Genomic DNA, 15,088 nt, shown 5'->3' with positions numbered 1-15,088 from the left:
TTTCTATCTACTTCATCCTTGAGCTCCACTAATTTCTCCTTTAGAAATTTGGATACTATGCCATTTAGTGCATACATGTTGAGTACTGATATTTCTTCATTGTCTATACTGCCTTTTATCAGGATGTAATTGCCTTCCTTATCTCTTTTGACTAAATCTATTTTTACTTTGGCTTTATCAGATATCATGATTGTGACTCCTGCCTTCTTTTAATCAGTTGATACCCAATAGATTTGGCTTCATCCTCTGACTTTTACCTATGTGTGTCTACCTTCCTCAAGTGAGTTTCTTGTAGACAGCATATAGTAGGGTTTGGGTTTCTAATCTAATCACTATTCCCTTGTGTTTTATGGGTGAGTTCATTCCATTCACATTCAGAGTTATGATTACCAGCTGTGTATTTCCCAGTATTTTGATTTCCACTCCTAGTCCTGCCCTTTCTTCTTTCATTATTTCCTTCTAAACTAGTGTTTTGTTTTTAATCAGTCTCTCTAATTCCCACCCTTATTTTACTTCCCTTTCTACCCCCCTTCTTTTGCCCTTCTTTTCTTTACAGTCTTTTTAAACTAACCCCCCACCCTCTCCCTCCCTTGTATTGCTTCGCTCCCCACCAGTCTGTTTATTATTCTTTTACTTCCCTATAGGGAGAAAATCAATTCTCTGCCCCAATGTATTTAAGTGTTCTTCCAGCTGAGTCAATTTCAATGCATGAAAGAGTTGAGTATTTCCTTTGTTCAACCTCTTTACCCTTCCAGTGTACTGATGTTCTCACCCCCTCCCACCATGAGCTTCTTTGTGACATAAATTTACCCCATTTTGTTTCTTTTCCCATTTCTCTTAGTATTTACCTCTTTTTTAAAACTCTAGTTGTATGTGTGTATATATATGTATATATACACATATATATATACACGCATATATATTTATGCATACATAGATCTATATACATATTATTTCTTGGCATTTCATCCTATACAGTTCATCACTATTCCCTCTAAGTATAATTCTTATAGCTATCCAGGTGATAATAACAATTTTAAGAGTTACCAATGTCCTCTTTTCTTATAGGGATATATATCATTTTGACATATTGGGTATCTTAAAAAAAAAGTTGGGGTTTTTTGGGGGTTTTGTTTTGTTTTTCTTTTTTCCCTCTTTCTTAATTACCTTTTGATGATTCTCTTGAGTTCTGTGTTTGGGCTTCAAATTATCTGTTCGGGTCTGGTCTTTTCTTTACAAATGCTTGGAATTCTTCCATTTTTTAAATGACCATACTTTCCCCTTTAAGAATATAGTCAGTTTTTCTGGGTAGTTGATTCTTGATTTTAGACCTAGTTCTCTTGCTTTCCAGAATATCATGTACTATGCTTTTCGGTCCTTCAGTGTAGATGCAGTCAGAACCTGTGTTATCCTCACTGCAGGTCCATGGTTTCTGAAGGACTTCTTCTTAGCAGCTTGTAATATTTTTTTCCTTGGTCTGATAGTTCTTGAATTTGGCTATAACATTCCTGGGTGTTGTCAGTTGGGGATTAAGTACAGGAGGTGATCTGTGGATTCTTTCAATCTCCACTTTTCCTTTTTGTTCTAGAATATCAGGGCAGTTTTCTTGGATAATTTCCTATAGGATGATGTCCAGCCGTTTTCTTTTGTCCTGGTTTTTTGGTAGACCAATGGTTCTTAATTTGTCTCTCCTGGAATGATTTTCTAAATCTTCTGTTTTGTTAATAAGATGCTTCATATTTTCCTCAATTTTTTCATTCTTTTGATTTTGCTTTATAGTTTCCTGCTGCCTTTTGAAGTTGTTTGCTTCTAATTGTTGTATTCTGGTTTTTAAAGACTGGATTTCATCCCTGGATTTTTGGTCACTCTTCTCCTTCTGGTCTGATTTTATTTGGAGGTCATCTTTCATCTCCTTTGCCTCATTTTCAAGCTGATTAATTTTGGCTTTCAAGTGTTTCCAGATGACTTATCTTTCTTTTTAAGTTATTTTCCCAGTTGTGTTCAGCCTCTCTTAATTGTGTTTTGAATTGTATTTTGAGTTCTTCCAAAGCTTGTGTCCAATTTGGTGGAGTTTCAGTGTTTCTGTTTGGTGTTTCTTGATCAATCAAGATACTGGAAATATTTGAGAATGTGTGTCTAGTTTTGTAACTCTAGTCAAGTTCATCATCTTTTTATATATAGGAAGATATGCTTCATCATTAGGCTTGTGAAATCACAATTGGTCACCACTTTTGTTAATATCCTGATGTCTTTCATAATTATTCATGATTCTTTTATCCAGACATAAATGGGCTAGTGTACTGGGCTTTATGGATGGATATTTGAACAATATTTGAATAATTATGATTACTGAAAACATCCTGCAATCAAACCGGTCTATTGTGGGATTTCAGAGATGATTGGGGGCAATAATATATAACCATTAGATTATTTGCTTATTTGAGAAAGAATCAGGATACAATCTGCATTTTAATGACTCATTTTTATCATTTTGCTTAGTTTAATAAATCCATTTTATATTTTATTCATGTGAAATTATCAGTTTTATTGGAATACTTGCATGAACTGATAAAAAATTAAATTGAATCAGGAAAACAATATTTAAGTATAGGTATATAAACACAGGTTTGTGTATATAAATAAAGTAACTTACAATAATGTTAACAGAAAGAGTGATAAAACAAAATTGAACACTATATAATTTTAATTACTAAGGTTGGGCCTGGAAAGGAGGGGGAAATGTCCCTTTTTGTGGTTAATATTTGGAAAAATTAATTGTTTATTAATATAGTAATAGAAGATGGGCCAAATATGCTAATTACTATAAGGAATATGTTTTAATATATAATATTATAGCTATAACATGACATATATAGATGTGTACATGTTTGTGTATGTAAATGTGTATATATAAGATATGTATAGGTGCATACATTTTCTTTTTTCCTCTTGTTCATTTGAGATCCAAATTTGAATTATTGACTCTAATAAGAGTCTTCCTTTTAAGAGGAATTTTATTCTATAAGTATTTTGATGGAGTATAGATTTGCATTGCTATCTTTTAATTTCACTTTTAAAAGAATATACAATTTTACTATGTGTTAGTTATAGATATTAAGATATTTCATCTTCAAATATTTCTTTTCTGTAGGCTATATAATTCACATATTCTTTTTATTGTCTTTTATTAGCTATAGTGAGAATTTCCAAAGAAATGTCAGGTAGGGAAGGTGGGAGAGGACAACTTTAATAAGTTCATTTTGTACTCTATATGGGGAATACTTATGATATTCTACCGTTCACAATGACATCAACACTATTCTTACTGTGGTGTAATATTATCCTTTTAAAGAAACCACATCCAACCACATGCAGGATGGAAAAGGGAAAGTTTTCTTTTTATTGAGGCACTGTTATGAAAGGTGCTACGTGAGATCAGGGAACAGCATTATTACTGTTATGTCTATTTTCCTAAGCCATAGGAATGGCTTTAGCATGGATGACTATGGTCCTTAGTATCATAGTATTTAGAGCTAGATGAGACTTTGGATATCAATAGCCCACCTTCTTCATTTGAAAAATAAGGAAACTAAATCCTAATGAGATAAATAAAAGGAAATTTCATGGTGTCATGGAAAGAATGATGTATCTGGATTCAAAGAATCTGAATCTATTTTGTACTTTTGCTAATTGATTATTGATGCTAATTGACCTTGGGACTGCTATTTAATCTCTCGGCCTCAATTTCCTTTAATAAATACTTGGTGCTCAGAACTTAGTAAAAGTAAGAAAAAAACACATAACCAACAAAAATCATTAGTAAGCTAGTTCTAGATCTTTACACAGAATACATAAGGGGGTTAGAGATGGTCTTTCCTATGTTAAATCTTTGATCATAAGGTTTCTTTAAATTAAGTTCCCTATTTATCCTAAGGACTTTTCTACTCTAAATCTATAATCTTTTGATTTATAAAGTGACTTTCCCAAGATAATATAACCAGCAAGTAGCAGAATTGAGATGGGAACCAGACCCAGCATATTTTAGTGAAAAGAGCATTGGACTGATATAAAGGAGGTCTCCATTTAAGTCCTGACACCATAATAACCTCATTCGCAGGGTTTTTTAAGGGAAATTTCTTTGCAAAGCATAAAGTGCTATGCAAATGGGATAGTGTTATTCTTACTATGAATCTTGAGAGTTTTATCTATTTATACAAGGAAATAGAAAGGAGTCCTTAACTAATTTAACAAATTAAAGGCAATCAGGGGTCAAGATAGAATTTTAGCATTGTGGATTCTATTATTTTGTTCACATCTGCCTTTTGTTGAGTAATACTTTTATTATTAATAATAATAACTAGCATTTTTATAGCCTATTAATAGTTGAAAAGTGCCTTACATATATTATCTCATTTTATTCTCACAACCCTGTGAAGAAAAATTTATTGTTAACCCTCAGGAAACCGAAGTTGAGAGTGTTTCATTGACTTATCCCAGATTATACAGTGTAATAAGTATCCAAGTCAACATTTGACCTCATATCTTCCGGTCTTCAAATCCATGTATTTCTTGCCTCTGTGTTGCCTAACTTGTGATTTGCCTCACCCAAAAGGCTCCAGAATTTTGGACTGACTTGATATATTGTATGAATGTTTATTATAAAACTTGATCAGACTGAAGTCGATATCTTTTTCTTTTTATCTCTCTTTTTTAAAAAGCAAACTTATTTCTAATGATATCTTAAGATTTTATTTAACATTTATTCTGAACATAACCAGTCACTGGAATTTAACTGAAAGTGGCTCACAAAGTTGTTAAATTTTTAGTTTATTTACACCCCAGCAATTAGCAAATACTACAAATTAGAGCTGGATTTATTTAATTTGTTGATTGTCTAGAAAATGATGGGAAGAGTGTCAATAATACAAATAAATTTGAAAGTATAGTCAGTGAACTTATTTTCCTAGAAAGAATTGTTAAACATTACCAGAATACTCTAGTATTCTCTACTCATTGACTATCCTTTCTTTTTTTTTTAATATCCTTATCTTCTGTCTTAGAATAACTATTAGTTCCAAGGCAGAATATTGGTAAAGACTAGGCAACTGGAGTTAAATGATTTTCCCAGGGTCACACAGCTAGGAAGTGAGGTCACATTTGAACCCAGGCCTTCCCATCTCCAGGCCTGTCTCTCTATCTAGTAACCCATATAGCTGCCCCTATCTATTTTTTATTACAACTATGTATGTATGTATTTGATTTTTTTGATTGAGAAAATATTTCCATGGTTACATGATTCATGTTCTTTCCCTCCCCTTCTCCCATAGCCAATGCGCAATTCCATTGAGTTTTATGTGTGTCATTGTGCCCCTATCTTTTATAAAAAGTATTTTAAAAGACACAGAATAAAACCAAGGTTGACAAAACAAGTCAACTCATTCAACATGTATGATAATATATGCAATATTTCATACTAATCTGTACCTATCTCTTCAAATGAGGTGAATTTTCCTTTTTCTTCTCTCTCTCTCTCCCCATACATATATACACATACATATATAAACACATACATATATATCCACACACATTTATATATATGAAAAGAAATTTAGAGAAGAAAAAAGAAATTTATAGATATATATGTAATTTTCATGCCTTCATTTTTGAACATATCTGTTCCTTCTCCCTTATACAATCAAGATAAAAGATTGATATGATAAATCTCTCCAAAACTATATTCATCTTTTTTTCCATGTTCTTTAGTCTACATTTTTCAAAACATATACTAACATCTTTTTTGGTTTGGGGGATCTATATCTCCCCATTAGATTTACAGGATGGGAGGGAAATGAGTATCTATCTAGTCAGGGATATAATCTCCCACTCACTTTAAAAAATGAATGCAATGCAAACCACTACAAATGTGAAGACATTTATCTAATGGAAAAAATTACATCTGGAATTTCTATTGTGAATTTCACTTTCTAGATTGTAAGTCTTTGTAAATATATCATGGGAGAGCACAGTTACATGAATTCTACACTGTCAAAGAATTTTAAAGAAATTCTTTCAGTGAAAACAAAACAAACAACAGTAGCTCATAAGAGTCCATGTTCCCCTGATTATCTAAACTTAAAACATGCCCTATTCTTTGACTGAGGTGAAAGCTTAAAACTTCCTGACTTCTGACTTTACAATTTGATCTATTAGTCAAAGATAATAATCATAGTTAAGATTTTCATTACTTATTAATTAGTATGTGGGGAAGCAAAATGACTTAGTAGTGGACAGTCCTTTATGCTAACTGTGAGACCTTGAAAAAATCACAATTTTTATTTGAATTGGACAATTAAAAATTATCTTCTAAACCACAGAAGAATTTTTGATGTAATAATAGGTCCTTTATTGGGAATTTCTGAAACTTGACAATATTATGTATTCTTTTTGTTTTCCCATATCACTCGGGCAGATTACTTTGTATATTTTTCTTTCCATCAAATATGTAATTTCATTTACATTGGAAATTCCCAGTGAGAAAAAGTCTTCTAGCATTGACTGTTCTGAAAATAATAAGACTTTCCTTTCTAAGAAAAATTCCCTCATGAACATGCAGTGAGTTGCTCAGGGTCCCATAGTCAGAATACTTTAGAGGCAGGACCAGAATACAAATCCTACTAACTACAGGGATGGTTTCCTGTCCACTACACTGATGTATCACCAACAATTCTGACAAGTTTTCCTGATTGAATTCAATTCAATATAACAAGATTTATTTATTGAGCAACCCTTTTGCATAAGTATTGTGCAAAGTGCTAGATTTACAAAGCTAAAAATGAAATTGCCCTGGACATCAAGGTGTTTACATTCTGTTGGGAAATCAATAGAAGCATAAATCAAATTGATTATGTGACTAAATGAGGAAAAGAGGTGGGAGAGCAAACAAGAATTCTATTTTCCTAGAACTGGAACAGTATATTTGAATATATTACCACAGTTAGTTTACACTAATTGACAGTATTAATCTTTTGCTATTACTTTCTCATATATTTTTCTCTTCCTTTCTCATACCCTACTGAGTACAAATCTTTTCCCTGTGTGAACTGTAAGGAGCATACTCAGTGAAATTAAAGGAGCCTCCCAGCTCTAAATCCCACAAAGAATAATTGAACTCTTTTGCAAACTCTTTGCCTGGAGGTTTTCAAATTAAATTTTTTAGACAGGATGAAAAGGGAGACCTAAATTGTTCTGAGTCCTAACGTTAATGAACATTACATTGATTGAATTCAACTCTAAGACAGACACTTGAATTGTCAAGAATGAGATGACTAGTTAGCTTAATTAGCTTAATTGAGAACACCTCCATCTTTTTATTTTTAGTTCAGTGGAAGAGTGACAAATTAGAGTCAACAGTATTTACTGAGATATCTTATTTCAATCTTGAAGAAATCAATGTTATTCTTAATTATATGAAGCTCATACATACATACATAGTCAATATAAATGACATTTTAATCACCTGGCTATCATTAACATTCTATCATTTCCTCTTACAATGTATTGCATATATCAGGTGCTCCATCCTTATCATCACTAAGTCAGAAAGGATTTAGAACTCATTTAAATTAACTTAAACCCAAATTATGAATCCTATCTATAAAATCCACAAAAGAGATCATTCTGTTTCATCTCCTCAGTGATAAGATCACTACCTACCCAGGAATCCTGCTGCATCTTTGTATATCTCAAGTTGTTAGAATTTTTTTCTTTAAAATAAGTCAAAATATGCCTCTTTGAAGCTTCCCCTCCATTTGGGTCTAGTTTTTTTTTTTTGTTTTGTTTGTTTGTTTGTTTGTTTGTTTTTTACTGCAGAGCCAATCTGAAAGGAATAAAAATTAAAATCCCTCTTCCACAGAATAGCCTATTATCATATACAACCCATGTCTTCATTTTTCTAGAATAAATATTCACAGTTCCTTGACTAAGTCTTGGCATGTCTTGGCTTCTATTCAGATAATCACAGAATTTTAACATTGCAGGAAATCTTAATGACTACATATGACAATCCATTTTGCCAAAAGAAAGCCCTCTACATCGTGACAAATGAGTGACCAAAGGGAAGGTCATATTTCTCTAACCCTTCCTTAGTATAGGCTCAGTTTGTCAATGTCACTTCTATTAAGTGTAAGGCAGATTTTCAGAAACTGACTAAAATACTCCATATATAGACTGAGATGGGGGATGGGAAGTGTCACATCAGACATCTCTTCAATAGACGTGTTGAATGCTCCTAAGTATTTGCTTGGAGACATCCTCTAATGGGGACCCAATCTCTCCACCTAGTTCTACTTTGGGGGCAACTCTTCTTGTTAGAAATTTTTCCTTATGTTAAACATTTTTTTCTCTTTTGGAATTTTTGCTCATTGTCCTAATTTGGTCCTAATGGGCCAAATAACAAATTGATTTCCTTTTCCTTTGAATACTTGAAGGCAGCTATCTTGTACTCTCAAAGTTTTCTTTATTTTTCTTGATATGTTGTCTCCAATAAGATTCATTCCAGGGAAGTAGGGACTGATTTTCTCTTTATATCCCCAGTATTTAGCATTGGCTTTCTATATAAGAAATACTTACTAAAGATATTTTGTTCATTTTTTCATGATTTTATTCATTCTTGGAATGTTTACAGGGTTGAGAGGGAATAGAGAAATGCAGAATGACTTTTCAGACAAGGCCAATGTTGATTTGTTTGGTTGGAATATATATATATATATATATATATATATATATATATATATATATATATATATATATATATATATATATATATTTGTTGTCATGGAGGGGGAGGAGTAGGTTAATATGTAAGGATATATATGCAAAAAACCTCAATAAAAATGTGAATAGAAACAAAGACAAAAATGCAGAAATTGCACTTTGTTATTATCAATACCCACAAAGAATGACATGCTTCTTAAAAAAAATCATGGAACTAACCCCTTTCCAGATGCCACTTTCTTAGTTCCTTTATAACATAAAGTATTGATTTTTTTAATATAATGAAGGGCATTTTTGTTATCTGTAATATATAATTCACATGATTTCTTCTCTCCAAGAATTTGAGAAGCAATGTGCCACTATGTAAAAAGAATTATTTTGTTATCATGTCAGAGAGGAGTTCACTAGATCTTGATTACATATAGACAAATCCCAGTTAATAAACTCCCTTAGTTGATGCTCTTCAGTATCTGATTTGCAATTTAGTCTTAGAGACTTTCCGGGAATAATGAGTGGTTAAGTGACTTGCTTAGGGTCACATAGTCATTATGTGTTGGAGATGGTTTTTGAAGAAAAGTCTTTTTACTTCATTATCAACTCTCTACAAATATAAAAAAGTTATATCCCAAAGACTACTATACAGCACATGAAGTAAAAATATACGGGTCCAAATCAAGGTGACCAATGCAAATAAATGTTTAATGATTAGTTTTCTTTAAAAAAAAGAGTTAGGGCAATGGGGAGCTCAGTGGATTGAGAGCCTGGCCTAGAGACAGGAGGTCTCTTTATCAGCTTTCCTTTTCTTTATATATTGCATCTGATGAAGATCCTTGAAAATCATCCAAATGAATGATTCAGTGTCAAATAATACTTTATCAAATAAGATCATTTATTTAGAATTTAGCATGGTGTCTAACACACAATAGAAGCTTAATAAATGTTCCTTGTCTTTCCTTCCCCATTAGGAAGCTAGTTATTGACAATACTGATACTCAAGAACTATATAAATTTAAGGATACTTGTTTCATAAAATGGCCAGTAAAGGTTACAGGTAATTTAAGGAATAGATCTTATGGAGTGATACAATAGAAGCAACATTGGATTTGAAATTAAAATATGTGGCTCTCAAATGTAGCTCTCAAAAGTAGTTACTTATTCCCTTTGTGACTACAGAATAGCCTCTAGCACTGTCCACAGACTCAGTTTCCACTTCTATAAAATAAAGGGGTGGGACCTGAAGAGGTCTAGGATTCATTCTGGTCCTCAATCTATGACCCCATGCTTAAGAAAAAAATAAACTAAAACCACTGAGCCACTCCTTACTCACCAGTGAAGAGCCGGAAGATGGTAATGACTTTCAGAGATTACTAATCTGGACCAGACTTAGGTTGGAAACCAAATTTTTAAAGGCTCTGTATCCCATTACTCATCCCTATAGTCAATGGTGCCCTTTGTTCCTTTAATTAATTTGTGTTATTTTAAGGAGCTCCTTTAAAAATGTTTTCACTTAAATATAGGAAATGATGAGCTTTATTGAAACCTTTAACTTTCCACACTCCCCTCTCCCCCTTCTTCTTTTTCTCATTAGGGATGCAGACCTGTTGCTGTTAGACTCAAGAATGGTCCCAGCTCTCTATGTGGGTTGGCTGGTCTTTGATATCACTGTGACCAGCAATCACTGGGTGATTAATCCACAGAACAATCTGGGCTTGCAGCTCTGCGCAGAAACAGGGGATGGTAAGCTGTGAGAGCCACGTGTTGCTCTTTGGGTTTGCCCTTTCATCAACATTTAGAGCATGCATCTAGAGGGTCCTTTAGCATGGGCCCCATCCAGTAAGATGGGCTGGGATGAATCATGCCCTTATTCAATCCTCATTGCATTTTGACTGCAAAGATGCAGCCTTTCTATGGCTTTTCCCAGTTGAGATGCAGGGAGTGAGAGAGTAGATAACTTGAAAGAAGACAGCTGTTCTATATATTATTTTTTCCATACTTATTTACTATCAGCTAATAAACTAGGAAAGGTAATTAGAAAATGCTGTATTGCAAATATAAATATTTTATTATAATGAGTTTGTTTTGGTTTGAAATGTGCTTAGAACAGTGGAATATAAACTATCGAGAAAGTTACTAGCCTTTGCATATGTGGGTCTATGTCTGTGTGTGAAATGGACCCCTTTGGCAGTCTGGTGAAGCTGTTGGACTCCTGAGAACCCTAATTTTAAATGATCAGAATAAAGTAATTATATAAAAATATGATTATCTAAATATTTAGTTAAAAATAAAAAAAATTTAAATCAATTTCAAGGGACTCTATGTTAAGAATACCCTCTTTAGAATCTTTTCCAATAGTATAAAAGGTTCTTGTTAATTCCCTAGCACAAAGCAAAGTTCCTGGCCAAAAGAATGTTAAGAAAGGGGTTTGTTTTTTGTTTTTTTTTTTAGGTTTTTGTTTTTTTGTTTATTTGTCTCGTTTTGCCTTATGGTAATTTAGGCTGGCATAAGGGAGAGTATTAAGCTTGAATCAGGAAAATCAGAGTTTGAGTCTCAAAATCAATATGTACTAACTGACCATAAACAAAAATTTCTTTTTACCCAGTCTCCTCATCTGTAAAATGAGGGTACTAGGTACTCATAGGATTAATGTGAAAATGAAATGAAGCAATATCCACAAAGCAATTTATAACTCAAAAGTACTTTGTAAAGCTATACCCTAAGAATACTGGGGAAAAAAATACTGAATTTAGAATCAGGACTTAGCATATTGCAGGGCAAATGGCAACAATAAATGCTCAATGACTGTCTTAATGTCAGCTTTGCTAGTTGCAATCTATGTATGTGTCCTTGAGAAAGCCCACTTAACCTCTGGGTATCCTAGTTCTGTACAATAACAAAATTACATTAGATTATCTCAATGATTCCTTCTAGCTCAAAATCTATGATACTGTTGAGTAATATAAATTGTAGGTCTGTCTTGGAACCCATCCAGTCTGACTCATAAGTGGAAGCAAAAGACTTCATTATAATATCCTTTCTTTTATATCATTGCCTTATAGCATGGTCCTGAGGACAGAGCTGTATCAGAAGCCAATAAACAGAAATGACTTAAAGAATTCAGCAAGTGACAGAATGGAGATGAGGTAGAGTGTATGGATTTAGGTTTTAGAAACTATATTTTATCATAAAGCACTTCAAGAAAAGGCTTTCCCTATTCCAAAACTTGACAGATCACTTTTGACAAAAAGTGCTTTACATCGAAATTCAAACTACATTTGTGAGTGTCAAGCATTTAGTAAGATTTTATTAAACATACAGAATTGTTGTATTTCTCATAAGCATTCCAGAGTGCTTTGAATTATAGGCTCTCTGAAAATTATGGCTTTGAGATTATTGTTAGGGCTAATGAATTTAGACTGAAAATAGTATACATATAAAGAATTTCCAAGAACACTAGGAATTTTAAACTACTATATGTTGATGCTCAAGAATGTGACTAAAATCAGAATTGCTGTGATATATTTCTCCCCTCAGATGTGACTCAGAAAAGAAAAATTAAATTACTACTATTTTCCCTTTGTTTCCCTTTTTTCTCCATCTACCCCAAATAGGGATGTATCTGGTCTCTCTCCAGATACTCAAGAAACTATTGTCAGATCTTTTCTTTCCCAGAGACTGTTTTTTAAAGTCTTAAACATTGACATTGCCTTTTCTTTTCATTTGATTCTCTTTTATCTATTTCCTTTCATTTTTCATGTTTCTTTTTTTTTCTCTCTCTGGCACCCTTCCCTGCTTTGATCTTTTTTTATGCTCCTTATTGCTTTCTCAGGCCTGTTATTAATAGTTTCTGTTTTAATTTTATTTACTCTTCCTTTTGGTGGTGTTCAGTTCAAGGCTCCATTTTCCTCATTTTTCCCTTTTATACCTCCAGTGTTAGGCATCAAAATTTATCTAGTTAGCTTTTCCCCCCCATCAATCTAATCTATCTTTAAAAAAGAATAATCATGAGGTTCTTAGGATTGCTTCTTTTATGACTGCTGATGCCAGGGTCACTGGCCATTAGGATCTCCTGCTCAAATGCTGACCCTGCCACATGACATGGCTATTATGATCCCTTACTCAGCTGCTGCCTACATCATGGAGACTGGTGAATACTTTTTCACTGAAATTCAACTAAAAAACATCTTCATTATACTGAAGTATCTTGGTGGGCTCAGCTACGAAGGAATCACCCTAAAGCTCCTAAAGGAAAATTCTAAAACAATTTGCCCTTGCCACTTGTTATGGGTGCAATAATACCAAAAAGATGAAAAATGACCAAACGAAAGTGGTTGGTTGTTCATTCTTCCTAAAGTCCAAGTGTCACCCTCTCACCAATTTTATATATGAGTAACTAAAACTTTTCATCTTATTTTGTTCTGTTCCTTTCAGTCTATTCTTCTTTGTTTGAAACAAGGATGATTTTATTACTGTTAGAATTATAGATTTAGTCAATCAATCAATAAACATTTGTCAAGCACTTATATATGCAAATACTGTTCTCAACAAAGGGAATACAAAGAACAAACGATGTTTCCTGCCTTCAAGGAACTTAGGAACTAACTAGAACTAACAAGGAACTAAGGAACAAGGCCTTAGACCTGAGGCCATCTAATCCAATACCCTCATTTTGCAGGTGAAGTTTATATGAATTACCCAAGGTCATATGTACAGGAAGTTACAAAGTCAATATTTGTTCTGAGGTCCTTTTGGACCATATACAGAAATTTTGCCTGTTTTCAGTTTGTCTGAAGCTTAATCATCCGGGGGATTTAATAGTTTTGGTCCATATGTCAACTGCACTCAAATTTAGAAAGATAGAAGGGGGAGATGATAGAGACCTGCCTTAGAATTAGGAAGACTTGGGTTCGAAGTTCAAATCCCTTAGTGTACAAAAGGGACCTGGGACATTATCTAGTCCAGTCCATATATGACAAAAAAAAAAAAATCTCTTCTACAAACAAGGCAGAAAACAGTTTTCTTTATGTAAAGCCAATTTTTTTTTCCTATTTGTATTTCCCAGTCTCTGACATGTAACATGAAATTGTGGATAAGTTGCTTAACTCCTCATATCTAGCAACTCTCAACAATTACTTTTTAACTGAGTTGACACATAAATGGAGTTCCCCACCACAAATAAAAAAAAAGATATGCCCAAATGGTATTCCCCTCTATAACCCAAAACAAAAATTTATAGCACCTGCTACCACCCTCCAACTCCTTTCTCTCCTCCCTATCAGATATTCATCATGACATCTAGATGAAAAATAACCTAAAATTTCATCTGTGAAACAAGAATATTGAAGTAAATGATCTTTGAGGAATCTTTCAGCTCTAAGAGTCTATGAAAATTATGACCTATCATAGGGCAGAATAAGTGGCCATTTGGTGGTTCTTGGTCCCCAGTCAATTTTATTTTCTCACTGTTATCATCCCATTGGTAACTATCACTTTTGTGCAATTTATATTCATATGAAATGAAAGCAAAAACAAATTAAGTTGTGTTATTCCTGTGACCATAGCATGCCATAAAGTAACTATGTATGTTGCTTTTAAGAAATCCAACTGTGCTACATTGATGAGACTTAATGAATGACACTTTGGTTTAGACACAAACTATAAATGAACACCTAACAATAATCTCAGAAATTGTCAGCATGTAGATTTGAGTGGCATGCTGAAGGAAGAATTAGATTTGTAGTAATGGAGTATGGGTTTACATCTTTGTTTTGCCACTTATTATGCGTGCCCTTTTCCATTTGTTTTGTTCACCTAAGGAAAAAAAAAACAAAACAAAACAACTTCCTTTTGCTTTTCAAAGGAAAAGGATCAAAAAGTATCAGAAGCAGTAAGGTTGTTCACTATATAAAATGCTGGGTTTGGAGTTAAGAAGATCTGAATTCAAATCTGGCCTTAGACACCTACTATCTGTGTGAACCTGGGCAAGTCAGTTAACCTCTCTTTGCCTTAATCCATTAAAAAAGGAAATGGCAAAACACTCCAGTTATCTTTGGCAAATAAGCTGTAGCATCTGAAATTTTAACCAATAAATAAATAGCCATTTCCCTGAGTATAACTTTGTTTGTTAATAGGGACATACTATCTATAAATATAGGATGGTCCCATCACATGTGGCCTCTTCAGGGAAAGCTGCTCTGTGAGACCTGACACTTGTTAAAAATTATTTTTTTGTAGCTGTAAGCTTGACAAACATCAACAAACCTGGACATTTCCTTTTACAATGAAAAGAAAAAGAATTGCACATGAAGCTATAAAGTTC

At 33.2% G+C, this 15,088-nt stretch overlaps 1 protein-coding gene across 1 annotated transcript in view; it reads left to right on the top strand.

Moving 5' to 3' along the window:
* The window catches only part of BMP5 (bone morphogenetic protein 5), a 188,584-nt gene that overhangs the window by 110,663 nt on the left and 62,833 nt on the right, over positions 1-15,088 (top strand). Inside the window, exon 3 of the mRNA XM_001364733.5 lies at positions 10,361-10,509. Within this exon, the coding sequence (XP_001364770.1) occupies positions 10,361-10,509 (149 nt within the window). The remainder of the gene's footprint in view (positions 1-10,360; positions 10,510-15,088) is intronic.

The sequence above is a fragment of the Monodelphis domestica genome, chromosome 2, assembly GCF_027887165.1.
Source record: "Monodelphis domestica isolate mMonDom1 chromosome 2, mMonDom1.pri, whole genome shotgun sequence".
Taxonomy (NCBI): domain Eukaryota; kingdom Metazoa; phylum Chordata; class Mammalia; order Didelphimorphia; family Didelphidae; genus Monodelphis; species Monodelphis domestica.
This window is presented reverse-complemented; position numbering and strand designations above follow the sequence as displayed.